This window comes from Vespa crabro, chromosome 2 (genome assembly GCF_910589235.1).
Source record: "Vespa crabro chromosome 2, iyVesCrab1.2, whole genome shotgun sequence".
NCBI lineage: Eukaryota > Metazoa > Arthropoda > Insecta > Hymenoptera > Vespidae > Vespa > Vespa crabro.
The window spans coordinates 16,594,127-16,620,998 of NC_060956.1; the positions used below are offsets into that span (position 1 = coordinate 16,594,127).

Consider the following 26,872-nt stretch of genomic DNA (forward strand, 5'->3'; position numbering starts at 1 on the left):
AAGCTCTCTCCTCCGCGGGATGGCACGTTTTTGATCGATCGACGCTAGCACGCGTTACTATATATACATATATTTACATATATATATATATATATATATATATATATATATATACATTTATATAGGCACACAGATACATTTTATCGATATATTGATAATATCGCCTAATCTTTTTGCCACTATGGTTTCGAAGTGAATAAAGTCAAAGAGTCTACGCGATTGCCCTAGTCGAGACTATCGCAAGATTTTAATTAAAAACTCAAAGGGTTATATACAAAGCGTGGACGGCTTCCAAGTAACCCGCGTTTATTACAAAAACTATAGACTCCGCGTCTCTCGTTTGAGAATCGAAAGGTCCGCGCATTTGGTAGAGAGAGAGAGAAAGAGGAAGAGAGAGAGATAGAGAGAGAGAAAGAGAGGAAGAGAGAGAGAGAAAGAGAGAGAGAGAGAGAGAGAGAGAGAGAGAGAGAGAGAGAGAGAGAGAGGTTAAAGTAGGAGGCGTACGAAGTTATCGACGTGTAAATTTATCCGGATAAACGCGATCAAGAAGTATAGACGTTGTGGGAGCATGATGATAGAAGGAGGGTAAGGCATAACACGTCTACATACTCGCAAGCATTAAATCCGTACAGGTTCCGACAGGTTGCCAACCGCAAGCTCGCACCACATGTGGCCTCCACGTTTCTCCCATGACAAACTTACGTGAGACGGTGTACATCAAACCATAACATATTCCAGAGGACGAATGCCTTTCTCGAAAAGGATGTCGCTTCGATATTCGAGTTTCTTCGAACGAGCTAAATATCAACGATCTGAAAATATAATAAATATCTTCAATGTTAAATTTTACGATCATTAAATAATGATCGTACGTTTGAATATATATTATATATTGGATGTTTAAATAATTGAAAAGAAAAAGAAAAAAATAAATGGTATAATTATTACGATAAATTCGATATCAGAAGATAAGAACTGGGTGATTAATTCGAGTGATACGATCCTGGCGCCCGGTCCCGTAGCGGTGGACATAGCCGCGGAAGATGGAAGGAAAGCGCACGGGACCGCACAGTTCAGTCGCCTTTTACCGGCCTTACCGAGAGGATCGGATCGTTGCAGATCGGCGTGCGCGTACGTACGACTCCCTTCGAGAGCTATAACGTAGAGCGAGAGAGGCCGATGATACTGTAAAACGTACAAAGAGGGACGACAAGTAAATAAAATATAAAAGGAAAGGGAAAGGAAACGAAAAGAAAAGAAAAGGAAGGGAAAGGAAAGGAAAGGAAAGAAAAGGGAAAATAAAAGAAAAAGAAAAGGAAAGAGAAAAGAAAAGAAAAGAAAAGAAAAGATAAGAAAGAAAAATTGAGAAGAGGAAGATAAAAAAAAAAAAGGTTTACCACCTTAGAAAGTTTTGTACAGGATCAATCTAAGAATGAAATTCTTCCTCTGCCTGGTTGAAGAAGGCAGCGGTAGTAGATGTTCTATAAAATTTATTCGAAACAATTATCTTGATTCTAAAAGAAAACGACAAGGGCGTTTGTGGCGGAACGATAGCAGCATAAGCTGCTACGACGCTTGAGAAGAAGGGACACCCTTGTAAGCTGATTTTCTTTCTTTCTTTATTTCTCTCTCTCTCTCTCTCTCTCTCTCTCTCTCTCTCTCTCTCTCTCTCTCTACCTCTCCCTCCTCCTCTCTCTTTCTCTCTCTCTCTTCCTCTCTTTCTCTCTCTCTATTTGTCTGTCTGTCTGTCTGTCTGTCTGCCTGTCTGTCTCTCTTTTTATCGAAGAGAAACGCAAGACAACCAACGCGTTTTATAGAGAGAAACAGTGCGTGTGAAAGAGAAAGAGAGAGTGATCAAAAGAGAAAAATAATAATTCTCACGCCGGCGAACGTTCGAAGAGGGGAAATCAATCGTTAATTTCATCGTTCATTTTCGAATCTCTCCTCGAATCGGTATTACTACTATACTACGGTGTTATCCGTCTCTCTCTTTCTCACTTGTCCTAAAACCGCGAGATTCGAACTCGCGCCAAAGTGCGTTCCACAGTGGATACTACTACTATCTCGCATTTGGATTACGACACGAAGTGGTGGCTGTCAGGTACGTGAACATACCGCGCCCTCCGAGACATGACTACTATACTATATACTATACTATACTATACTCTACTATATTATATTGTATTGTATTAATATATATTATCTAGAAGAGATCGTTACTTTATTATTCTTATCTTTTTTTTATTATCATCTTTATTTCTTCTTACGTACTATTATAAGTTTTATTTATAATAGAATAATCATTAGTGATCAGTATATACTCTTTTGGGTGTTTACGCGTTCTTCTTTAAGGGAAAGAATAAAGAGAGAGAAAGAAAGAGAGAGAAAGTGGGACCGGCTAAAGTTCACGTGTCGAATTCGTCCATGTCTCATATCTGTCTTTGTCTATCTTACACACGTTCCTTTTTTGTTTACTTCACCTCTTCGTTTATCTCTCCCTCCCTCCCTCCCTCTCTCCCTCCCTTCCTCTCTCCTCTCTCTTGCTTACTCTCTCGCTCTTTGCTCTTGGCACCTCGTTACTTTTCCTTTCGTTGTTCATTTATCTTTGACTCTTGTCTCTCTGTAATGTCATTGATGAGAAAGAGAAAGAGAGAGAGAGAGAGAGAAATAGGAAAATGTAGGTAACGAATCGATATGCTGCAGGTTTAATCTCTCTTGATCATTTGTTCAATTATCCGATATTATATTATTTACGTACGTGTGATATATTTATATGTGTATAATATATGTATGAATATATATGTATGAATATATATATATATATGTGTGTGTGTGTGTGTCATATATATATATGATGAAAATTGCGTAGGTTATGGATCATTCGAAAACTGTGAATATTTAAACACAGGCGAAAAAGCGCGACTCGCCGGCCGCCCACGTTTTTACCTAATTTCACGCGGCGTGCATGTTATACGTGATAAATATATTTGCATATGTATATGTAACGTACTTCAAAAGTGTTATTATTCTGCAAGTCAGTGATGTTATTATTCTGCAAATGTTCAAAAACGATCAAACAATATCCGAGCTATCTTCAATCTGTCATTTTCAATATCATTTAAAATTCATACATACACACACATATATTGTATTTATTTAAATTTAAATTTCTTTGAACATTTTATATACATATATATATTTTTTTCTTTCTTTTTTCATTTATTTCACTCTAAACTTAAAACATTCACTCTAAACTTAAACATGTTTATATATATATATATATATATATATATATATATATATATATATATATATATATATATATATGTAAATCTCAGAAAAGAGAAAATGAATGAAGAGCCTTGGTGAGAAAAAAGCTCGGATTTTAAAATCGATATCGTATGATCATATTGTGTTATCTGTATGTGTGTGATGTTTGAATGCAAGTGTGTATATGTATGATGTGTATATCGATTTCGCGGTAGCGGGGAAACTTGCCTTGAGCTTTGTCTTTACAATATCGTTCTAAACTTCTCCTCTTGCACCTCCTCGGTATGGGTAATAAATAGACTCTTTTGCTGAATCACGCATTCGTCGAGTCGACGATTACAAGTACGCGTTTTTCGAATTAGAGACATGAATCGTCGTTGTTGGCGCCGCGCTTCTATCGTCGTCGCGATTTTTAATCGTCGACTGCGAGATAAGCATCTCTTTCGTGCGCGCGTTTTAGGAAAAGAAAGGAGAGAGGGAGAAAGAGAGAGAGAAAGAGAGAGGGAGTGGGAGAGGAAAAGTGAGGGTGGTAGGGAGCGGAGGAGAGAGGAGGTACGATTCACTCGCTTCTGCACCCTTCAATACAAGGCCACGCCTCGTGCGGGCCTGGAATTCCCATCGTTTGCACCCCCATCCCTACCATTTTCCTTTTTACCTGATTCTGCAAAGGGCCCTTCGCTTTTACAATGTTTCCGAGCATCCTTCAGTTTTCCCGCCAACTGTTAGACCGAACGGTGGTGTACAAAAATACTCTCTCGGAGTGAATTCTGATGTTTAAGTTTTTCGTTCAAGTTACTTGTTCATTCATTTTGTTTTGTTCATTGAACTTTCATTTTGAATATGGAGGACGATGTAGTTTTTGGTGAGTGTATTAGGAGACCTTTTTTTTTCTTTCTTTTAGAATTTTTCTCCTCTCCTCTTACATCTTTCTTCTTACATTCTTTTTCTTCTTAAAAGTTCTTCCGTCTACGAATCAGAAGTTTATCCATTCCATTCGCGATGTGTTCTATGAGTTAATTACCATTTAGTTAAAAAAAAAAAAAAAAAGAAAAAAAAAACTGGCTCGTTATAATGATAATATTCGACGGAAGTATGCCCGTGAAGGAAAGACGTGTTCGATCTCTAAACTCCGGACTGAGTACCGGTTTTTTTTTATTCGTCTGACGCTTTGTGTAGATATGTAAAAAAAAAAAAAGAAGTTCGATCCATCGATCGCAACGCCAGTTTGAAAACGAAACTACGCGGTATTCTATTACAAGTAATTTTCAATAAAAGTAAAGTTCAAAATGAAAGCCGCACGCTTTTTTTGAATTTTCAATCGAATAAATTTCTCTTTATCATTTGGCGTTCGAACGCAAGTATCGATTCCCGTGAAACTTTTCCTTCCATAGTGATGACATTTTATTATTATTTCTATTTTTTAATTTCGTTGACGAGCTACAATTTTCTTTGTCTTCTCTTTCCATTCCTTTAATCAGATTGACAATTCTATTATTAGATCTTCAAGAAAATATTTTGACCATGTACGACTTCTTATTTCTCCTCGTTGTAGTAATTGGATCGATAAACAAAATATTGTTGAAAATTTTTTCCCTCTTCTTTTTTCCTTTTATATTATTAGCTTCTTTTTTTTTGAACGTTCCAATGTTTACCTACATATATATTTATTTATATATATATAGATATATACTACGTAAGAAGTTTCGCTAAAAACTGCTTCTTCATCTTTCTTTTTTTTTTTTCGAGTAAACATCGCAAAAACTATCGCTATTTACGTACTCTTTGTTCTTGAAAATACTTCAGACCGCGTATATATCGTATAAGACTAAACGGCACAATATCTTTTTCATGTTTCTCCTCTCCTTCTATCCTACTACTCGTTTGGTAGTAGTATATAGTAAATATATAGAGGTAGTAACAGGTCGTTTCGAAGACAACGCACCTAGGAACTAGCAAGCAGATCTTCGTTCTTTCCTTGTTTTCCTTTGGTTGGCCTGAAGGCGAAAAGGAAAAAAAAGGGTACGCGCGTTTGCTTTCTTTCGTGTTCAAGGCCGCGCTTCACGATGGTCATTACCATTACTACCGATTCCCTTTTGTTCGGCTATGTTTCACTTGGTGATCTCCCAGGTCGAGGGGAGGGAGGAAAAGAGAAAGCGTTAGAGTAGAAGGGTTGACAAAGGCGTTGGGAAGGGAAGTAATGGGAAGAGAAGGGTAGGGAAAGGGAGGGTTGGGGGAGGAAGACGCGCGCGAAACAGCGTGTATTGTTTGTTTTTCATCTAGGAAAGTTTTTTTCACGAACGATCGCGTCATAAAGTGGCTTGGTTTCATGAGCAGAGATTTCCTCTTTTACAACCATCGATCCTCCTCATCTTTCTTCGTTTTCTTTCTCTCTTTATTTCCCTTCTCATTCGATAAAAATCGTATCATTGATTGAATCAACCGATACCAAACGAAATACGAGAAATCTGTGATTCGAATTTCATTTAAATTTCTTTCAAGGTTTCACCTCTTATATTACTCTCCTCTTTTCTTCTCTCATATCCTCTCTTCTCTTCTCTTCTCTTCTCTTTTCTTTTCTTTTCTCTTCCTCTCCGCGCTCCCTCTCTTCACAGATAAGTTTTTGATGTAAATAAGATACTGTTCCTAAGAGTTAGCGTGTACAAACAAAGAAAAAAAAAAAGAAAAGAAAAAAAACAAGACAACACATTCTCTCATCGTGTTTAGGATTGCCACGAAAACAATGCGAAAGACGAAAAAGGTTAGGAGAAAAACAAAGTGTCTAGAGAGAGTGTGTGTGTGTGTATGAGAGAGAGAAAGAGAGAGAGAGAGAGAAAGAGAGATTGAAAGAAACGGAAGTTTCATATAGAAAAACAATCGGCCGAGATAAGATATATTTTGACACAAAGGTAGTAAGATTGTAGGGTTGAGCGAGAGGTTTGATGGGAGGTGGTTAAGATAAGAAGAGGGAGAAGATGGATCAAAGAGTGCTGATAGTTTTTTTTTTCTAATCTTCTTTTCTAATGTTACATGGTTGTTAAAATAAATGTCAGTTTGTCTCGTTCGCTCGATTTGAGTCATCATCCTCCTGGATGTCAGCGGTAGATGTCTCGCGCGAGATTCGATAAGGAGGGCGTTTCCTCACTGTGGTGGTCCAAGGTCCGCGCGCGCGCGCGTGTGCTAGTCACCTATCCGAGCATGTTCGCGCCGAATCTGCTGTCCGACGCTAAGAAAAAAAACAGGAGGGGATGAAATGAACGAAAGATGAAAAAGATGATGAGGGAGGTGATGATAATATGGCGAATAAGTCAGAGTTGAACTTATTATTGTCGTGCCATAAAAGTTCTTTCGATTTGCTTCCTTTTCACTCTCATCGTCTGTTCTTTCATCTTCTTTTTTTTTTTTATTTCTCATTTTCTCTGACTTTTCTTTCTCTTTCTTTTTTTTTCTTTCTTGCTTTATCTCTCTTTCTCTCTCTCTCTCTCTCTCTCTTTCTCTCTCTTTCTTTTTTTTTCTTTCTTGCTTTATCTCTCTCTCTCTCTCTCTCTCTCTCTCTCTCTCTCTCTCTCTCTCTCTCTCTCTCTCTCTCTCTCTCTCTCTCTCTCTCTCTCTCTCGTAAACATTGCAACCGACGAAACGATCGAGATCTCATGAAATTTCTTCGTTGATCGTGACTCATACTGGTAAGCTCCTTACCAGTATGCTTATAACTCTATATGCTCTATTTCCAACTGAACGGCTTCTCTTACGCGTGCAAAAGCCGAACCATTGAAATTCCAGGAGTCGAAATAAGGAGATAGTAAAGAACACCACCATTGACAATGATTTTCCGCGAATTTTTCTTAAAGCTTTCAGTTCTTCCAATACTCTCCCTAGTTCCTTTTTCTCTATCTCTCTCTTTCTTTTCTTTTCTTTTCTTTTCTTTCCTTTCCTTTCTATTGCTTTCTTTTTTGCTTTTTTTTCTTTTTCACTTTTTTTTCTCTTTCCTTTTTTTTCTTTTCTCCTTTCTTTTGAAAACTCGTAATATTTGTTGCGACCATCGATTCTTTCTTTTTGTCGAATTTATTATTCAGGACAGGGGGTGGTGGAGGGGAGAGGGCGGAGAAAAAAGTGAAGAGGATTCTAAAAGAATTGTTATTTTCTTGCCTTTTTGAAATCGGAAACCGGATTACTCTGGCACGAGGAAGAATGGAGAGTTTTAAAATAAATAGCGATCCCCTTTCATTTTCTTACGTTCGCGCGATATATGGCTTTTCCACCTCTGCTTTAGGATCATTATATTTATATTTATATCGTCGTTCTCGTTATTCGTTCAAAAAAAAAAAGGCGGGAGAAAGAACGTTTAGACAATGTTTAATACTCGAGATTGTTGAACGAAGCTTATTTTAATATAGCGAACGAAAATTTTATTCGAGGATATCTGATCAAATGTAAATATTTAACTATCGTAAAATCCATCATACTTGTTGATCAATTGTTACGAAAGAATAATAAGAATTCACTTGTTTCTATTCATTTTTTTTCAAATGCGTGACATTTTCCTGGCGCCGTGTACATTTTTTCTTAGAATTCATGACGGAAGGAAAAAAGCTAGTTATATGCAATTTACGTGCATATATCTATGTATGTATGCATGTATGCCACGGTATTTTATATGTACATACATAGATTATTATACATATATACGTCGACCGGTTGTATTGAACGTTCGTCCACGTGGAAGGTCGTCTAATTTTACCGCTAATATGCAAGGTTAATACGCGGCCTCCATTCACATGTCTCACCGTTGATCTTCGCGATAATACATCAATGTATTGCGGCACGTGTCGTAAAGTTAACCGCCAAACATTCTTTCACGTTATATTTCACGTAATATTGCGACAAATAAAAAAATAAAATACGATCAATACTTTCTAATCTTGATTAATTCATATTTCGATTAAAAAGGAAGATAGAGCTGATCATCGATGAACTGTTAGATTAATGAATAATTTTATATGATATAATTCATAATATAGATAATTCAAATCAATGTTACATTGTTACGTTCTATCGATCGAATTTAACGATAGTTTTGTAGTAATAAAAAATGGATAAAAATAATTGATTAAAATTGATTCACGTTTTTTTTTTTCATTTGTTTTTAACATAGGTAATATGCCAGTGCCTGTATGGGATTGCCCGGAACTGGGCCCTATGGACGAAGCCCTGGAAACAGCAAGCGTCGTTTCGGAGGATATCTGGAAGAAGTTCGATTTGGACTTCCCATTGGATATCTATTCCAACCGATCGTATGACGAGACCGTTCTTCCTGAGCTTATCTATGACAAAGTTACGTGTATGGCATCTCGTGAGATTCGTCATCATGATTGTATGTGGGCCGGCTTGTGTATCAGCAAAGAACACAATAGAACCTTGCCTGCTAAGAAAGATTCTCAGTTACAAAAGAAAATACCAGCTGGTAGAAGTTTGCTAATATCACGTGCTAGTACATCAGCACGTTCCTTGATGAATGCTCAGCAACAACATCAAGCGTTACAACAACAACAATTGCTGCAACAACAACAACAACAGCAGCAGCAGCAGCAACAACAACAACAACAACAACAACAACAACAACAATCATCACAATCTCAGAAATGTCGTGTGAAGAGTTTAGAAAGTGATGGAGATTCCACAAGACCAGACACACCACCAACATCAACGTCTGATACAGATACAGACGACGAAGTTCCTGTCTTTAGACATGATCAGATCAATATACACGAGAAGCTATCGGAATGTATGTCCGAATCGATCATTAGGGCGGCGCCGGTAAGCGAAGTTACGGGTCAGCTTGTCAGACGATTTTATGACAGAAGGAAAGAAGAAGAAAACAATCAACAACCGAACTTGAGAAATACCCTTAGCGATCATTGCTATCATCTTAATCATCCCGCTTATAAGAGGCTCGAGAATCTTGGCGTTCAGACACCTTCAGAATCCGGTAAGTTACTTTTTCATCTATTAATAGGACATACTGTATTATTGATTGACTTTTATCTATAGATAAACACTATTTTTCATATTTTCAATAATATTAAGAAGCGAATGGGTTTATATAAAAATGATATTACAATTGAAGATTCGTTCTTTATCTTATGAAGGACAAATTCTTATATACCTTTTACATCTAAATTTTCTATCATTATCTTTGATAAGTTTCTTTAATTTAATTGGATGAGAGTGAAGTCAAACTATCGGCACGTTCTTAGGTTATCGATTATAAAAAGTCGTGTTTCACGAGGAATTCCAAGGTCGCTCGTAATTCGAGGGGATCGATGGTAAAATATCGCGCGTACCTCTCGAATTCGGTACCCGCATGAGTATGCTAATTCCGCGAGGTTATTCGTCATCGTTGAAGCACGAGCAACGTTCAGCCGAAGGAGGAAACCCGTTTTGAAGAGGAGAGAGACAGAAAGAAAGAGAGAGAGAGAGAGAGAGTGAGAGAGAGAGAGAGAGAGCCGGAGGTCGGTACACTAATGTCCTCGGGCAAGTTATTTATTACGAGACAGATCCCGTGAGAATTTCGTACCGTCGTGAAATTAATTCGTTGGATCTCTGTTTCTCTTTCTCTCTTTCATTTCTCTCATCTCTTTATCTTTTTCTTTTTTTTTCTCTTTTTTTTTTTTTAACGAAAAAAAAAACACAATCGCACTTTCTTTTTTTTCTTTTTTCTCTTCAAATGTGTCGTCACTTGTTTTCGATAATTCGACATTAAAAAGTCATACGAATTATCATTTTTCTTTTGCTCTTTCTTTTTCTTTCTTTTTTGTTTTTCTTTTTTTTTTTTCTTTTTTTCTTTTTTTCTCTCCATAAGAATGACTACTTTTATTCGACGTAATAATGGCCTTGTTAAAATAAAACATTTTTATACGATCGTATTTCATCTCAAAGTAAAAATGATTTTGCTTTGAGCAAACTATGTGCGGTTAAATGATATATATATATGTATATATATATATACAAAATTGTATGGCTGAACGTTTAACGCGATTGAGGACGCGTAAAACAGTGTTAAAGTAAATAATGGAAAGTAACAAGATAAGAGAACTACGATTTCTTTTACCTATTAAGTTTTATCGCAGAAACTTCAAATTACTCGACGAGAAGGGAAAACTTTTGCTGATAAAGACGCGTTTTATTTAACACGTATAAGGTATCTCTCGAAATATTAATGTAAATTGGAATAAGATTCTTGTAATTGTGGTACACATCATAGTACGGGAATAAAAATACATTTGGCGGGAAATTTGAATTGAACAATATATACGTATATGTTCGTTGATTTTTAGTTAATGCATAGTAATCACATCCAGCTATAGTCCAGAATGAAAAGGGAGAATTCCCCCTTTGGAACAGCCAGATATTACCATAACTTTTCTTCTTTAGCCCTTTTATTTTGTCACCGATCGAAACTTCTCTAGTTATTTACTATGTCCTATACAGCCCAACTAAAAAAATGTTTTCTAAATTTAGAAATATTATTAAACGTTACATTGATTTTTTTTTCCTTATACTCGTTATCGGAAACAATTGACGTACGTATGTAACAATACACATACAATTAGTATACATTCGTTTTACATTGAAATCTTTATTCGATTTTTTTTTTCGAATCTATCACAAACGAATTCGTCTTTCTTCTTTTTTTTCTTTTTTCTTCTTTTTTTTTTTTTCCTTATATTTTCTATACAAAGAGTAACGATGATTAACTCTCTGTCAAATTATCAAAGAAATTATTCTCTGCGAATATATTTTATAGACACAATCTGTAACAGTGTTTCTCAACCTATAATTTACAGCCTAATATCGTACTGTGTTAAATTGTTAATGGATCCGTAATATGGTACCTGATACCTTAAATCTAAACCGTGTAATGTAATTAATTTGTTAGAGATTTTTTGTAGTATGTTTTTGTGAATTTGCAAGAATACCGAAGTAACAGTCGTATTTTTTAAATAATATACAATGACTCCAGTTATTATCAGATTCTTAGAAATTGTATATTGTAAACATTTGAGTCACGGTATTGTTACAAACAAATATATTGGGTCGCACGGCAAAAAGATTGAGAAACTCTGTCCTATAATATATGTAGTATGATGGTATTCGAGGATATATACAGACGTATGACACATACATATATACATATATAAGTACGTATATCTTAAAAAAAAATCAAGTATATTTACAGTTTTCTTAGACGTCGATAGCTATCTTTGATTAGAATCTTGTTTTATAATCGCAAACTAGGAAAGATAATTCAACGTTACGAGTGTTCATGATTATCATCATCAATTGCAACTTCTAGACTATAGATTTCTGTGAATACCTTTAAGAGACAATCCTCAATCTCAGAAAATTTTAGATTCTTTCACTTTTGAAATAACTAATTCGTGAAATCCCCGATCTGATCCGATCCTCGTGTACCATGGAAAACGAATATAACGTAGATTGTAACATTCTAGAGAAAAATCATGATAAAGTATATCTATTGCATCACATGTTGACAACGCTCTTGTTTTTCAATACAAATGTATGTAGTATGTGCTGCGTATGTTTTGTATATTAAGTCACGTTCACATTACGATTATCAATCGTTTATTATTAGACTGTCATTGCAATTTTTTTATGTGATTCCATCTTATCATTTAATACTGGGACACTTTCAATGCAAGTAATAAGATATAAAACATTATTAAAAAGAAGATAGAGATAGAGAGAAAAAACCGTACATATTTCGAATCGATTTCTTTATTCTTACGTAATGAATATTGAATGAAAAAAGATTGTCTTTACATTATTATTTATTTATTCACTCTTCGGGAAATCAATGTCTTATTGATGCTTCTTTTTCGAGATAACAAAAAGAAACGATGATAGTGAGATTTTTTTGAAAAAGAATAAGTACGATAGCGATAGCGATGCAGACCATCCTCTAGGTATACTTGACGATCACGTATGCTAAAGCGTGAGTGAGATTGAGTTAGGGATGGGGAGAAAGAGAATATGCGAAAGAATGGGAAAGAAAGAGAGATAAAGAGACAGAGACCGAGATCGAGACCGACACCGACACCGACACCGAAACAGAAATCGAGACCGAGACCGAGACAGAGACCGAGACAGAGACCGAGACAGAGACAGAGACCGAGACAGAGACAGAGACAGAGACAGAGACAGAGACAGAGACAGAGACAGAGACAGAGACAGAGACAGAGACAGAGACAGAGACAGAGACAGAGACCGAGACAGAGACCGAGACAGAGACCGAGACAGAGACCGAGACAGAGACCGAGACAGAGACCGAGACAGAGACAGAGACAGAGACAGAGACAGAGACCGAGACAGAGACCGAGACAGAGACAGACAGAGACAGACAGAGACCGTGACAGAGACCGTGACAGAGACCGTGACAGAGACCGTGACAGAGACCGAGACAGAGACCGTGACAGAGACCGAGACAGAGACAGAGACAGAGACAGAGACCGAAGGAGAGGGGAGGGAGAGAGCCAGAGACCGAGGGAGAGAGAGAGGAGAGAGACAGACCGTGACAAAGACCGAGGAAGAGGGAGGAAGATAGACAGAGACAGGCAGAGACAGACAGACAGACAGAGTCAGAGTCAGAGTCAGAGACCGAGTCAGGAACAGAAAAAGAGAGAGACTAAGTCAGAGACAGACAGAGACCGAGGGAGGTGGATAGGGAAAGGGAAAGAGAGAGAGGGAGAGAGACAGAGACATAGACAGAGACCGAGGTAGAGGGTGGGAGAGAAACAGACTGTGGTAGTGGGAGAGAGGGAGGGGGAGAGAGTGAGAGAGAGAGGAAGGGAGGGAGGGAAGGAGAGACTGAGTACTCCATGGGGACAACGCACGTGTGTTGTGGCTCTTAACGCGCACGTGACGTAGGCACGTACGTCTCGTAACTTGATTACTTTACTGTCTATGTCTCTTGGAAGTTGCTATTTCGGCCTCTTGAAAGTTCTTCCTCCCCTCTTTCTTTCTGCTGTATATATATATATATATATATATATATATATATATATATATATATATATATATATATATGCGTGTAACTATGTGTGTCGGTGGGTACCCATCGTAAATGCGTCTTCATCTTGATTGAACCTTTTCCTTCCTCAAACAGGAGGAACATTTTTCCCCATAACAACTATAACAAATAACTATATAGATATAGCTAAAATTCATTGTTCTTTTAAATCAAGAATGATCCATTGAATTTTCTAGAGGGTTTCTTACTTCTTTTCTATTATTTTTGGTAGAAAATATTTGCGTCTCAGAGACACGGCATGAGTTTCTTTTCTGTCTTTTTTCCTCCCGTTTTCTTTTTCTTTTCGTTCGTTTTATCAGACATATTTCTTGGAAAGACGTACGAGAAATTGTGAAATCCCAAGCGACAATCATTGGTTTAGGATTCCTATACTTTTAAGGACTTCCTCTTTTTGCTCCGACTGGTAGACGACCTTGGATTAATCCTACGTTTCTGTAATAGTCAATCCTGTGAAATTTTCAGCGGTGTATCGTTATGATATCTTGAAAAAACAAAATTGATCGGATCAACGACGACGTTTCTTTTCTCCCATTTCAAATCTAAATCAATCTAGATAGATCTTTAGATACGACTGTAATAGTAGAGAGAGACTATTAGATAGAAGGGTCTCGAAAAATATACGCGTTTCGTCCTCGTCGCGTCGGCTCTCTTTTAATAGACAGAGAAGAAGCTTGGACGATACCGTGCGACCGGACACACTGCAAATTTGATCTTGGCGCGGTCGGATATCTCTACGTAATTGGTAATTGCTTGGACCACGACTTCTAAATCGCTACTTTTAACGCTCTGTGCCGCTTCAGGACAGGTCGATACGATACTTGGTATTTAAAAGGCGAAGGAAGAAAGCATTCTGTTGTATCACGTGAATCCTCGACAAGACGGTGAAATGAGATCATGAGAACGATTTCGATAATTTAATATTAATTTATTGTCCATTTCAAACAATCTTAAACTATTAAATTCAACCTTGAGGTTGTAAAATCGATAAAGTCATATCGAGTACTAACTTTTACAGAATTGTTTTTTCACGATTACAACGAGTATTCTCATTTATTATTTTTATCGATCGAACACGCTTCGTTTTTTTCCGATATCTTTTCGAATCTCTTCTGCGCAAATCGGCACGACCTCTGTCTCTCCTTTCCGTTCGTTGTCCCGGCTGATTAACCGGCTCCTTCGATATTCCTTTTATTCTCCTTTTATTTCACGCCAGTGGGCCGACCAAAAAAAGTTGATGCGAAGGCTCTGAAAGCGACACGGACGGTATATATATATATTAAAAGTGTCGCTTACATAAGTGTTGCATGGTAATACGAAATCATTTTCATAAATTAAAAAACGAATTTGAATCGTCTATAATTTTTTTTTGTATTAAAACATTTCAAAGAAGATCATTTCTATCAAATTTATATAAAAGTTTTATACAATGATCGATAAAAATATAGGAATTAGGGCGAGGAGAGGAAAAAGGTGGGAGGAGGAGGGGGGAAAGATAAGAAAAACAATAAATGAAACGAAAAGAAAACTTTGTATAGCGTCTCTATAAACGAATAGAGATGTTTCGGACTCGGCGCATGCGCGTCTCGATCGCGCGGGAACTCGAAGGTCACGCGGTACCGTGTGACGTCAGTCGATAGCCGGTCGCTGCTTGCGGTCAGGCGTGGGACCCCGCCGTGGCGGTTTAAATGGTCGCCGGAATGCGGTTAAGCCTTTTTGCCATTCGCGCGCAGTCGCGCTCCAGGCAGTGAGGGATGCTCAGTGCCGTCTTATACTGGTACCACGCCCCTTCGGTATTCCCTTTTACGAAACTTGCTATATCATTACTTTTTTATTATAATTATTTCGAAATTATATTTAATATTTTATTTCTTTTGATTTATTATTTCTCATATTTGTAAGTTAATATAAAAATAATATCTTGTATTTGTATCTTCATTTGTAAGTACAAAACCGTATTAAAAATAAATCGATAAATATTGGACGAAATCTATGATTTTTTTCTTTTTTGTTTGGATTTAATTAAACTGAATATTAAATTCTCTCAGCTGATCCAGATTTCTCGTAATCAAGATTTCTCGTAATTCTATTTTCATTTGTTAAATGTAACGATATTGCTTTATATTATTGACTGCGTGACGTTATCGCGCCTACGTCCTTTTTCTAACTATCGATTCGACCTACGCTCCCTACAGCGATCTCGATAGCAAGAGTTTCCACGAAGCGTAACATCTGTGTGCGTTGTCTATCTATGTATGTCCATCGTCTAGAGGATGGCGCCAATCTAGCGCTTTTCTCGAACGCCGACTGCGATTACGTAGTGCGAATAAACTCGTGCCTGCTTTTACGAGAGGCTCTTTAATTCTAGGTTTCTATTTTCTTCTATCTAGGATGTAAGTTAAAGAGAAATGGATATTTCATTGTGAATCAAGATAATTCTAGAATTCCTTGAAAGTGATCGACTGATGATTATATTTTCTCTATCTCTGTCTTTTTTTTCTCTCTCTTATACTGCAGATTAATCATTCTGACAGGATCCGGAGAAGGTTAAATGGTTAACATAAAAACTGATGCGCTTTGTTGGCCGAATATCTTCTCTCTTTCTCTCTCTCTCTCTATGTTTATCTCTAATCTCTATCTCTATCTGTATATCTATCTTTATCTCTGTCTCTTCTTTCTCTTATACAGGCGCACATACAGTTGTGGTCGTCGATCGCGGTGACGCGTTATAGAAATATTTTTTCGATTCGATTCAGTCTCATGAGACACATCGAGTCAATATTTGCTTGACCTGTAGTAGTAACTGTATAACTTGAAAATAATTTCAATCTGATTGCTTTTAAGAAGGAAATGTGTACAATTTCAAAACGTCGCGTTAAGAAAGAAAGAAAGAAAGAAAGACTAGACTAGACTAGACCTTGACCTCTTGCATTCACTTTGGTAAAATCAGATACATACTCGTTTCAATGAATTTCTCTAGGATGGATTTTGAATGGCTTATTCTTCGTGTATTTTTAATATTCTTATTTCTTCGAGGAAAAGAAAAGAAGGATGTAGAAACAGACTGAGTGTAGGATCTTGAGTGGTGCTTGTTCCCACTCCCCATGCAAATTATTCTGTTAGCTTCCAGGAAAATCGCTGTGGAACGCGTCGGTCAGCACCGCGAAGGTGCGCTCGCTCGTTCATTCGCTCGCGTCCGCATGAAAATGCATACGACGTCGTCGTTCCGCTTCGTTCGTCCGTACTACACGTTTCTGGAATTCGGTGGGTGCAGTTACGTGCTCGGTGTTTCGACCGAAAGTACATTTCGATCGTGCGACATTTATTTCATTTCTTTTCTTTCATTTTACTCTCTTCTTTTTTCATTTTTTTTTTATTTTTATTTTTTTTTTTTTTTCATTTTTTTTTCCGTTGAAATTGTTATCAATTAATACGATTTATTGCAGATCCCTTTTCAAATATTACTTAATAGGTTTATTTGCTATCGATCTCTTTATTATCCATTAATAGTTCGAGACATTTTATAATGGATTCGAGTATCGAGGAAAAACAGCATTGAAATTGCATTGTATTCGCGTTTTGTCATCGTGATAGTAATAAAGTGCAGGTTAACAACGTGAGTCGTATCCTAATTTCATTGAAATGCAGTTTCACCGCGAACGTAACTCGTGACTTTTCTGATAGTTGTTATTGCTAAACTATTCTCTTTCGTAGAATCGATCGCAGGTAGGTTTAATATATCCTCGATCTCTCTTTCTTTTTATCTTTCTCTTTCTATCTTTCTACATTACGAAGGTAAGAGTTAAAGCTTCTAGGTATTCTAGGAGCGTAAGAACGAGCATTTTCTTTTTTCTTTCTTCCTATTTCCTTCCATTCTTTCTTAGATTTCTCTACTTACATTAGTCTGCCTACCGTTTGCTTTGGCTATAATTACGCCTTTCCTTTACTAACAAGTGGGCGACTATTTTTGTGTGGAGGGGTTGTGAACGTAAAAGCGCATCTCCTTGATGACGTGATTCGTGTTCGTTCATTCATTATACATCAGAGTTGCGTAGCAGAGACGGTCGGATAAGCATCAATCGTAAAATACATAATCTCGACTACTCACGCTTTGAAGATTCTCTCTTTTTTTCTTTTCTTTTTTTTATCTTTTTTCCTTCTTTTTTCCTTTTCTTTTTTCCTTCTTTTTTCCTTCTTTTTTTTCTTTCTTTTTTTTTCTTTTTTATACTCATTCATAGAGGAAAAATTTTTTATAAGCCGCATACGTCAAGGCCTTTTTATCATCAAATCGAATCGACTAAACCAAAAGTTTACCGCTCGATTGGACATTCTTATTCGAGGTAGTTATTCCATATTTAATATAAAACGAAATGTATTAAAATAAAATTATATCGAAGTAACAGTAATGTATATTTTTTTAAAAGAAGCGCACGAGAACCAATAAATATAAACTTTTTTGACATTACATTAATAATTTAATAACATTAATATTATAATTTAATACAAGTCTAGCGAATCGTATAAAGAACAGCAAATGTGTTTATCGGAGGGGGGAATTAACAAGTTGCGAAATTAGCAGCAGGACGATTAATTGATCGAATTTAAGAGCGAGCGAGTAAAAGAGATGAGTTATTGAAAAAAAAGAATTATCGATTTTTTTATTTATTTATTTTTTTCTTTAAAATAAGAACATCATTTGTTCATGTAAACGGATCCAGCGGAGGACTTTCTTTGAATTTTTGCACTGACATGGTAATGAGGAGCTCGATTAGTAAAATGTCAAGTTGAAGAGAAATTTTATGTTGGGGTAACGTCGCTTTTACTTTCTCTCTCTCTCTCTCTCACTCTCTCTCTCTCTCTCTCTCTCTCTCTCTCTCTTTCTCTCTCACTCATTGTTTTTAGATTTTTTAATCATTCATTTGTAAGGATGTCAAAAATATACATAGACAATTGTACTCTCAGCGAGTTATCGTTGCACGAAATTGATCGGAACTAATTCCACGGCGGTGACTCGTAAGTATCCGTCCAACTGAAATGAACGAGGTCGACAACTTTCTCCCTTTGGCGCGTAAGAAAACGGTTCGATGTTCGAAACGCGATCGCTTGAGAGCATTCTCTCTTGTGCTCTTTCACCATTTCGTCGGACATTTTCTTCCCCACTCTCTTTTTATCTCTCTTATGCGAATTCCTATGCCCAATTTTGTTTGATTCGAAGGAGAATAGATAAAAGGATCAAAAAAAAAAACCCCCCCAGAAAAAAGGAAAAGAATACCGGAAAGATTAATAGAGAAAATCTATCGTCCGAGTGAAAGTCCTTTAAAATACCAATATCAGATTCTTTGCGACGTTTAAATAAATGAAAGGAACGCGTTTTGTTCGACGCAAAAGGAACTTCGATTAATCGACGAATACGTTTGGGAAGAGAAGAAAACGATGAAATGCACGCGTGCGCGCCAGGATCGCAAGGACCTTTCTTCTTCTTCTTCTTCTTCTTCTCTCTCTCTCTCTCTCTTTCTCTCTCTCTCTCTCTTTCCCCTCCCTTTTCTCCTTTTTCCTCCTTCCTCTCCGCATCGTGAGAGAGAGGACTACTCCTTTCCTCTCCCCGATTAGTCGGCCAACGTCCTATCTTTCTTATTGCATTTCTCGTTCGAGCCAGCATGTCAGTCCGCTCGCCTACTCTGCTATCGAGCGGACGAAGAAACGCAGCCGACGTGAACGCGCGCGCGTAGAAGAGTGAGAGAGAAAGAGAAAGAGAGATATTGAACGGCACTCGAAAGCGATTGGCATTTTCCGTGAGTCAATCGGACGATGATACACTGTCATCGTCTTCTCTCTCTTTCTCTCTCTCTCTCTCTTTTTCGCACCTTTCTCTCTTTCTCTCTCTCTCTCTCTCTCTCTCTCTCTCTCTCTCTCTCTCTCTCTCGTTCTGTCCGGATGACGTTAGCGCATCTCATTTTGTGGGCGGATACCGTCGAGCGTGTGGGCCGCGGTTTCTCTCTAATGCTGTCTGCTAAACTAGGACGCTTCCTGGGTGTTATCCTCTTTATTCGTCCAACGCATCTCGCAACTTAGTTGAGCAAGAATTCGTCTCTTTCTTTTTTCTCTGTTATCGTGGGATTTCACGACGTCAATTTTTTTATCTATCTTTTTTTATGTTTATTTTTATTTATTTTGTGTGCTTTTTTTTTTTTCTTTTTTTTTCTTCTCGTTCCACATTTTTTCATGACTTTGTTACATATATTTTTTTAATAGAATATCTTATGATGTTCCTTTGAAAAGATTTTTTTTTTTTTTTTTAATTCAATCAGTTAAATAGTGCTTAATATTCTATAATCTTTTGATTGATTGATTAATAATTATTATTATTATTTGGTTATTATTTTTTTTTATTGTTTTTTTTTTTTAATTATTATTATTATTATTCTTTTTTATACACGTGTATTTATCGTTAGAGTATTTTAATCTTGTTCGAATATATTCTGATATTCTCCACTCATTTGTTCCTTTTCTATTTCCTTTTTCGTATCGTCGTTACATGTACTCGAGCGGAATATGCTTAGACTCAACGATATCTTTTTTTTTTTTTCTTCTCAAATCTCCTTTCTCAAGAGTAAAATGACAACGTCCCGATAAACTTGTTCGCGCGAACTAGACGCGGATATATTCCAACGTTTTTCTAGATTTTTTGTTATATCTCTCCATAGATAACTGTCATCGAATCGAGGTCATTCGACGATTTGATCCGGAAATACCACGTAATAACACAACCTTTTACTTTTTACCAGACATTATTTCCTATTATCTTTAATCTACTTGTTTTTCCTCTTCTTTTGAAATTGATTAATGAATCGATAATAGAGAAAAGATCGACGAACATTTATAAATATCTTATCCGTGTTCATTCATTGGTTTGTTACATCGGTGCATATCTATCGAAAGTTATGATCTATTTTAAACTATCGTTAAAGATATTATTATAATGTTCTTTTCAAATAAAATTCCCGTAGTATCATCGAGACTTTAGATAGACCTTAGATCTAATAGATTTTGCGTCAATTCGGCCGTCCGCTTTCGAATACGCGCGTACTTTCCGTGACGACGTTCGCTTTCGTAACTGGATCGGTCGGTGATGATGTTAGGTAGAAAACACGCACACATATGCACGCACACACTCATATATGAGAGTTTGAAGGTAGAGAAAAGTATCACTAGGCACGACTAGTACGAGATTTATGGCTTCGCCTTATATACGGCCGTGTACTTATTTTATTTACCGTGAGTGACTAGGAAGAGAAACGTGTGTCGTCACGTGCAATGCATTTCTCGGAGTAAAAGTATCATCGTCATCGTACGAATACCTTAAACCGTGGGATCTTTTTTCATCGATGCTCATTTATTCCTTTCTCTCTCTTTTTTTTCAAAAAATTTTCTTTCCCCTCTCAGTAATGCCCTTGTTTTTCTTTTTACCTATACTTTCTTCTCTTTCGTCGTCCACCTCAATTCTCAGAAACTGACTTCTCCCGATGGACTTCAATTGATAGAGAATTCTGTAAATAGACGAATAAGAGAAAAAGAAAGAAGAAGTTCGTACAGGTCACGGATATGACGAGTAACAGCTCCTAGACGGACCCAATATGAATTATTTGGTATCTTTTCGATTTATCGCTGTGGCAACGGGTCGTCGAGCGGCGAAGAACCCCCCCGCTCTCTTGTTATCGTTTCTCGTTGCTCGAAACTTGACTTGTTGAAAGAATTCCATTGCTGGTACTTATCAAATGGAGTACTCACTCTCTCTCTCTCTCTCTCTCTCTCTCTCTCTCTCTCTCTATATATATATATATATATATATATATATATATATATATATATATATATATCTGTCTCTATATCTCTCTATGTCTCTCTCTTTCTCTCTTGTTCCTTTTTTCACGCGTTTCTTTTTATGTAATTGTTGGTCGATAAATGTTTTTTAGATTTCGTCTATTTGCATAGTTTTTTTTTCTTTTTCTTTTTTTTTTTCGGAAAAAAAAAATGAGAAAAATATTCCTACAAAATATGATTGATAAATATAAGTTATAGATAGAGAACGATGGTTAAAACAATATAATTTTAAAGAAAAATGATTATTAAAGGATAATATCACAAACTATGATCCAGAATAATGAAAGAAAATAATTTGATAATGCAATTCTATGATAAAAACATGAATACTAATATCATTCGTTTGTAGGAATTTAAAGAAATTAAGAGTGATTCATCTGGAATAAAGTAGGATGAAAAATGGCAATGGTCGTGAAAGGACATTCATTTTTCGTAGGGTGCGTCGACACCGAGTGAAGGGCGTCGTAGTAGCGTCGCGACGCCTCGGGCCGAGGGCGCGTTGCTCTCGCACGGATCCGGCGCGTTCGATATCTGCGAAAAGCGTCGACCTCCTCCTCCTCCTCCTCCTCCTCCTTTTTCTCTTTTCTCCTCACCTCTCTTCACCTCACCTTACTCTTTAGGCTGCCTATCTCAACTAGAGAGAAAGAGGATGGAGAGGGAGAGGGGGAGGTGATCGGATCGATTCGCGTCGACGTACTACTATGGCCTGCTTTATACCAAGAGAGCACTGACCTCCAAGGTCGCTCTTACACGGCTGCATGTGCCGTCGTCGTTCCTCTCCTTTCTTCTCTTCTCTTCTCTTCTCTTCTTTTTTCTTCTCTTCTCATCTCCCACCTCTACGCGAACAGCTTCCCCTCGAACATTTTTCGCGCAGGCATGAGAGAGAGAGAAAGAGAGAGAGATAGAGGGAGAGAGAGAGAGAGAGAGAGAAAGAGAGAGAGAGAGAGGGAGAGAGAGAGAGAGAGAGAGAAAGAGAAAGAGAGAAAGAGCAAGAGTAAGAGGGAGAGAAGAGTGGTCCAGACTCCTCATAGTTATGCCGCCGACCCCTTCCGCAGCCTCCCGTTGTTATACCCGCGTTCTACGCGAATATTCTGCGTAGTGTTATTAGGGTTCAATAGTCGAAGGATTTTATATTGAACAGAACTAATAATATAATCGTATAATTATAATATAAAATATAATTCTATTTTATTTGTTTTTTTTTTTTTTGTTTTTTTCATATACGATTCTTTTGAATATATTTATTACGAGATAATATAATGTATAACAATTTATCAATAACAAGTTAAATAATCAAGTAGAATAATCGTATTTTTCAATTCAAATAAATTAACATTTTCCGGGATCTTGTCTATATGGTTGCGAAATGATTTGTGTATTTTTAAAGAAATTATCATTCCTACGCGCTTTTGATATCGTGTAAATATCATGATCAAGATCTCCTTTATCAAGTTTATTACGCAAGTGTAAGTACGCAATACATGTGGAAAAAATTTTTTTCTTACGATATTTCCTTTTATCGTTGAAGGAAAAAAAGGAAAGAGCATTAGTGGCAAAAAGCGAGGAGAAAAGTGTAATATTACATTTATACTGTATATTATAGTTTGCGATTCCTAAGTGGCCGATCGTATGATCGAGTAGAATGTCAAAGCGGGGCAAGGCCAATCGCAATCGATCGTTCGATTTCCGGGTTTTGTTCTTTCTCTTCTAGAGATAGAGAAATAGGACATAAACAATTAAAAAGGTAAAGGAAGAAAATAGAAAGGTGGAGGAAAAGAGTGTATATATATATGTATATATATATATATACATATATAAAAGAAAGCGTGTCCAACGATAAGACCAAAATGTTTTCTCCATTTAACACGCTTATTTGTTGAAGATTTTTGAGGAAGCGAGAAGAAAGAAGAAAATTCAAGACTAGTTGGTTGGTTGATTGTTGGGTTGGTTGGTTGGTTGGTTGATTCGTTCACTTATTCGCATTGCTCGTTAGAGTAGCAAACGCGGAGGTGTTGGAGCGTGTTAAACGGCGGAATTCGGGCGGAACGTGCGGTTTCTTCATCGAAATTATAAAGAATGGCACACGTGGCGTCGATGACAAGCCGACGTTAAAGAGAAAGAGAAAGAGGGAGAAATAATGTTACGGTTAGATATCGAGAGCCGGCCGGTTCCTAATTCGGATATAGGTGTGTAATGTTATTTTTAGAAGTTTAGCGCCTTTTCGCTCTCCGGTCATTCTGGCTGAACGCCAATAGCGCGCGCTCGAACGGAGGCCACGCGATACACGTGGAAGTGTTGCGACGCTTTACGCATGCGCTTGCTCTATCTTGCTGTATATTCATGTCTTCTCATTTCTTCTCTTCCTTTCTCTTCTCTTCTTTTCTCTTCTCTTCCCTTCTCTTCTCTTCCCTTCCCTTCTCTTCTCTTCGCTTCTCTTCTCTTCTCTTCGCTTCTCTTCGCTTCTCTTCGCTTCTCTTCTCTTTTCTCTTTTCTCTTCTCTTCACTTCTCTTACCGGTTGTCTGTGAATTTAGGCGGGTCGACTACGTGTTGGTATCTTCCTCGTTCCTTTTCGCTTTTTCTGCAAAAGTCGAGCAGTTTCTTTTTCGTGTATTGCCCTCTTGAGAGCAAAGAGCTTTTAACAGTTTAATCATTTGTCTTTTCTTTTTTTCTTTTTTTTTCTTTTTTTTTCTTCCCTCTCCCCCTACCCATTGATTCGGTTCAATGTCTTGTCATTTAATTTGAATAATAGATTTATCGAAGCTATTATTCTATATAGACGATTTCTATACTTGCGAAAAATATATTTATTTCTTCGATATATCTTTTTATTGTATTTAAATGATTTAACGCTATAATAAATACAGATGTTCGATGAGAGTCTCTTGATATAATTGACTGTCATTAAAAGGTTATAACTATAATTAAACGTAATTATATATAATCGCTTAGAACGAATAAGATGTGAATTGACGTGGAAAAGCGTTCGCCCAGTTTCTTTTCATTCGCATGAGATTCACTTCCAAAAATTCATAGTGCCCTATGTCATCGATTATACGTTTCCGCTTCTTCTTTCTGAAAATCGTTTGTGTTACGAAATATCTCAGATAGTGGTATTAGGATGAACGAAAATATAATACCGAATTATCGTCTACGCAAATTGATGCATGTAGTATACGTCGAATTTAGATATTAAACGTGATTTTATCTAAGTTTTAGACATAGCGTACTTCTCGTTTCTTTTTCTTCTTATTCTTTTTTGTTTTGTTGTTTTCGTTCGTTTTTCATTTTTTTTTGTTTTTTTTTAAATAACACTTACGAAATGTTTAAAAATATAAAATTTGAATATGAAAAATTTCGTTTATCGAATTTTTCCTCGAGATAATTGTCAAATTAGCATTCTTAGTTAGAAATGATTGATAAGATTTTCCTCAATGAAAGATACCGAATCTGTAAAATTAACGAAATTATTTGCGGAAATAGAGAAATGAATGTGATTGAAGAAATGTATTTTGGGTTCGGCCTTGACAGAAGTCATCATTGTCCGTATCCGGGTTTGTCGAAGAAGGAAAAGGAAAGAAAGAAGAGAAATGGAGAGCAATCTAGACCAACCGGATTTCCAGTGATTGTATGAAACGTCAGAGAAATACAGGAACGCCTACATTCTCTTTCCCTCTCTCTCTCTCTCTCTCTCTCTCTCTCTCTCTCTCTCTCTCTCTCTTTCTCCCTCTCTCTCATTGTCTCTTCTTACTTCTTCCTAGAAGGTCTCCTTGACCAGCACGTGGCATCGTTCGCCTTGTCAAAGGGTGTCCTTGCTTCTAACGGTTTAGTTCGTGACTCATCTCGAACTCAAGAGAGTCGATTATGTGTTTGCCCTTGCAAACGACGGGAGTTTTCTGATAAAACGTTATCGAACATCCGCCGAATGATGATTATGGCGCCATGTTTCGGGCCGGACGTCGCTCAAAGACTCATTTTGGGCTGTGCCAAGTCCTCCCGTCGAGGAAGAATGAGAGAAGAGAGAGTGAATGGTCAAACGATCGTTTCCGCCGCTTTGAGCTGATCTTCGCCTTGATCGTAAGGGCCGAGGGAAGTGACTTGGCTAGCCAATTAACGGGTTCGACTGCGGTCTCTGACCGCAGCTGGGCGATAATGGCTTTCCAAAGTATTTCGAATCGATAGTCCTCTATTTTTGGGAGTTTTTCGTTAGTCTGAAGTTCAACGAAAACGATTGATAATTATTTTATTGATATATTCGAACGCAACAATTAAATATCATTTTATTATCGTTTTTCTCGATTTAAATAAAAAACTGCTAAATCATCGAACATATTAACGAATTTATTTGACTAATAAATCTTGTTATACGTTTTTGTTACAGAAGAAGAAGAGATTGACGTAGTGACATTCGAGAAGCCTAGTCGAGCGAGCAATTTAGCTAACAAAAATGAACAACAACAGAATCAATATCATCAACAAAATAATCACCATCAGCACCACCAACAGCATCACAAACAGCATCATCAGCAGCAACAGCAGCAGCAACAGCAGCAGCAGCAGCAGCAGCAACAGCAGCAGCAGCAGCAGCAACGCCCACAGCGATCAACAAATGTGAAAGAAAAGAAAAGCACGACGACAGCAACGACGATACAAGCACCCAGACCACGAGGCAGGCCGCCGGCAAATGCTACAACACGAAAACGAAATCTGTCTGCTAGCACTCCTGCTGTCGATAAACAAGCCAAAAGAAATTGTACCAGAAACACTCAAAGAAGAAAAAAGACAACGAAAAACAAAGGTGGCGCAGCCTCGAAAAGTTCGTCGGAAGATGAATTGGATACCGAGAAGAGGAGTCTTCATAACAATATGGAACGACGGAGACGAGTCGAACTTCGGCATTTCTTCGAGGATCTTCGTCGTTTAGTGCCCGCTGTTGAATTTAAAGAGAAAGCAGCGAAAGTGACAATCCTGAGACAAGCTGCACTATTTTGCGATGTTCTCGCTCATTCATTCATCAACAATCAGATCAAGATTTCTGAATTATCGAAGGAACAGATATTATTGAGGGCCAGGCTAAAGTATCTTAGATATAATCTTGCTCGGAGGCGTTAAAGAGAATTTTAGAAGAAAAAAAAAAAGAAAAAAGGAAACAAGAGAAAGGGGAATTCCAATCGAGTTATTATTAATCTCGATATGGGTCACTCACATTTATAAACATTACATATACATATATATATATGTATTCACATTTTCGTCACTACGCGTATACATTTATCAACATAGAAATGCAACTTGGCTAGGATTAACAACAACAACAACAACGACGACGACGACGAAGGAAACTATTACAACTACGACGGATCTTTCGACCTTCTCATGTGAAAGACCATCTATCAAACTCGTTCCTCTGGCTGATCATACCTCAAGGAATGAAACATCATAAACTGATGTATACTACGATCGCGAGTTGAAGGTCATCAGCCACCAGGATCACGCATCTACATGGATACTTAATGTGTCTAATTCGATCCGCGATTTCTTTCAAGGACACGAAAGAAACGTACTTCTTTGTTTGCTTTTTTTTTTGTTTTTTTTTTTTTTTTAATCATAGAAGACGTGTA

General features: G+C 37.1%; 1 protein-coding gene across 2 annotated transcripts in view; it reads left to right on the top strand.

Moving 5' to 3' along the window:
• Positions 1 to 522: 522 nt before the first annotated feature.
• Positions 523 to 26,872, top strand: part of LOC124433142 (ras-interacting protein RIP3-like) — a 34,736-nt gene continuing 8,386 nt past the window's right edge. The window contains exons 1-3 of one of the 2 annotated variants that reach the window (XM_046982813.1): positions 523 to 2,101; positions 8,420 to 9,253; positions 25,633 to 26,872. The exon at positions 25,633 to 26,872 is cut by the window's right edge and continues 8,386 nt beyond it. In XM_046982813.1, coding sequence (XP_046838769.1) covers positions 8,425 to 9,253; positions 25,633 to 26,363 — 1,560 coding nt within the window. In that variant the 5' untranslated portion in view covers positions 523 to 2,101; positions 8,420 to 8,424 and the 3' untranslated portion in view covers positions 26,364 to 26,872. The remainder of the gene's footprint in view (positions 2,102 to 8,419; positions 9,254 to 25,632) is intronic. The other variant, XM_046982814.1, reaches the window with a different exon arrangement.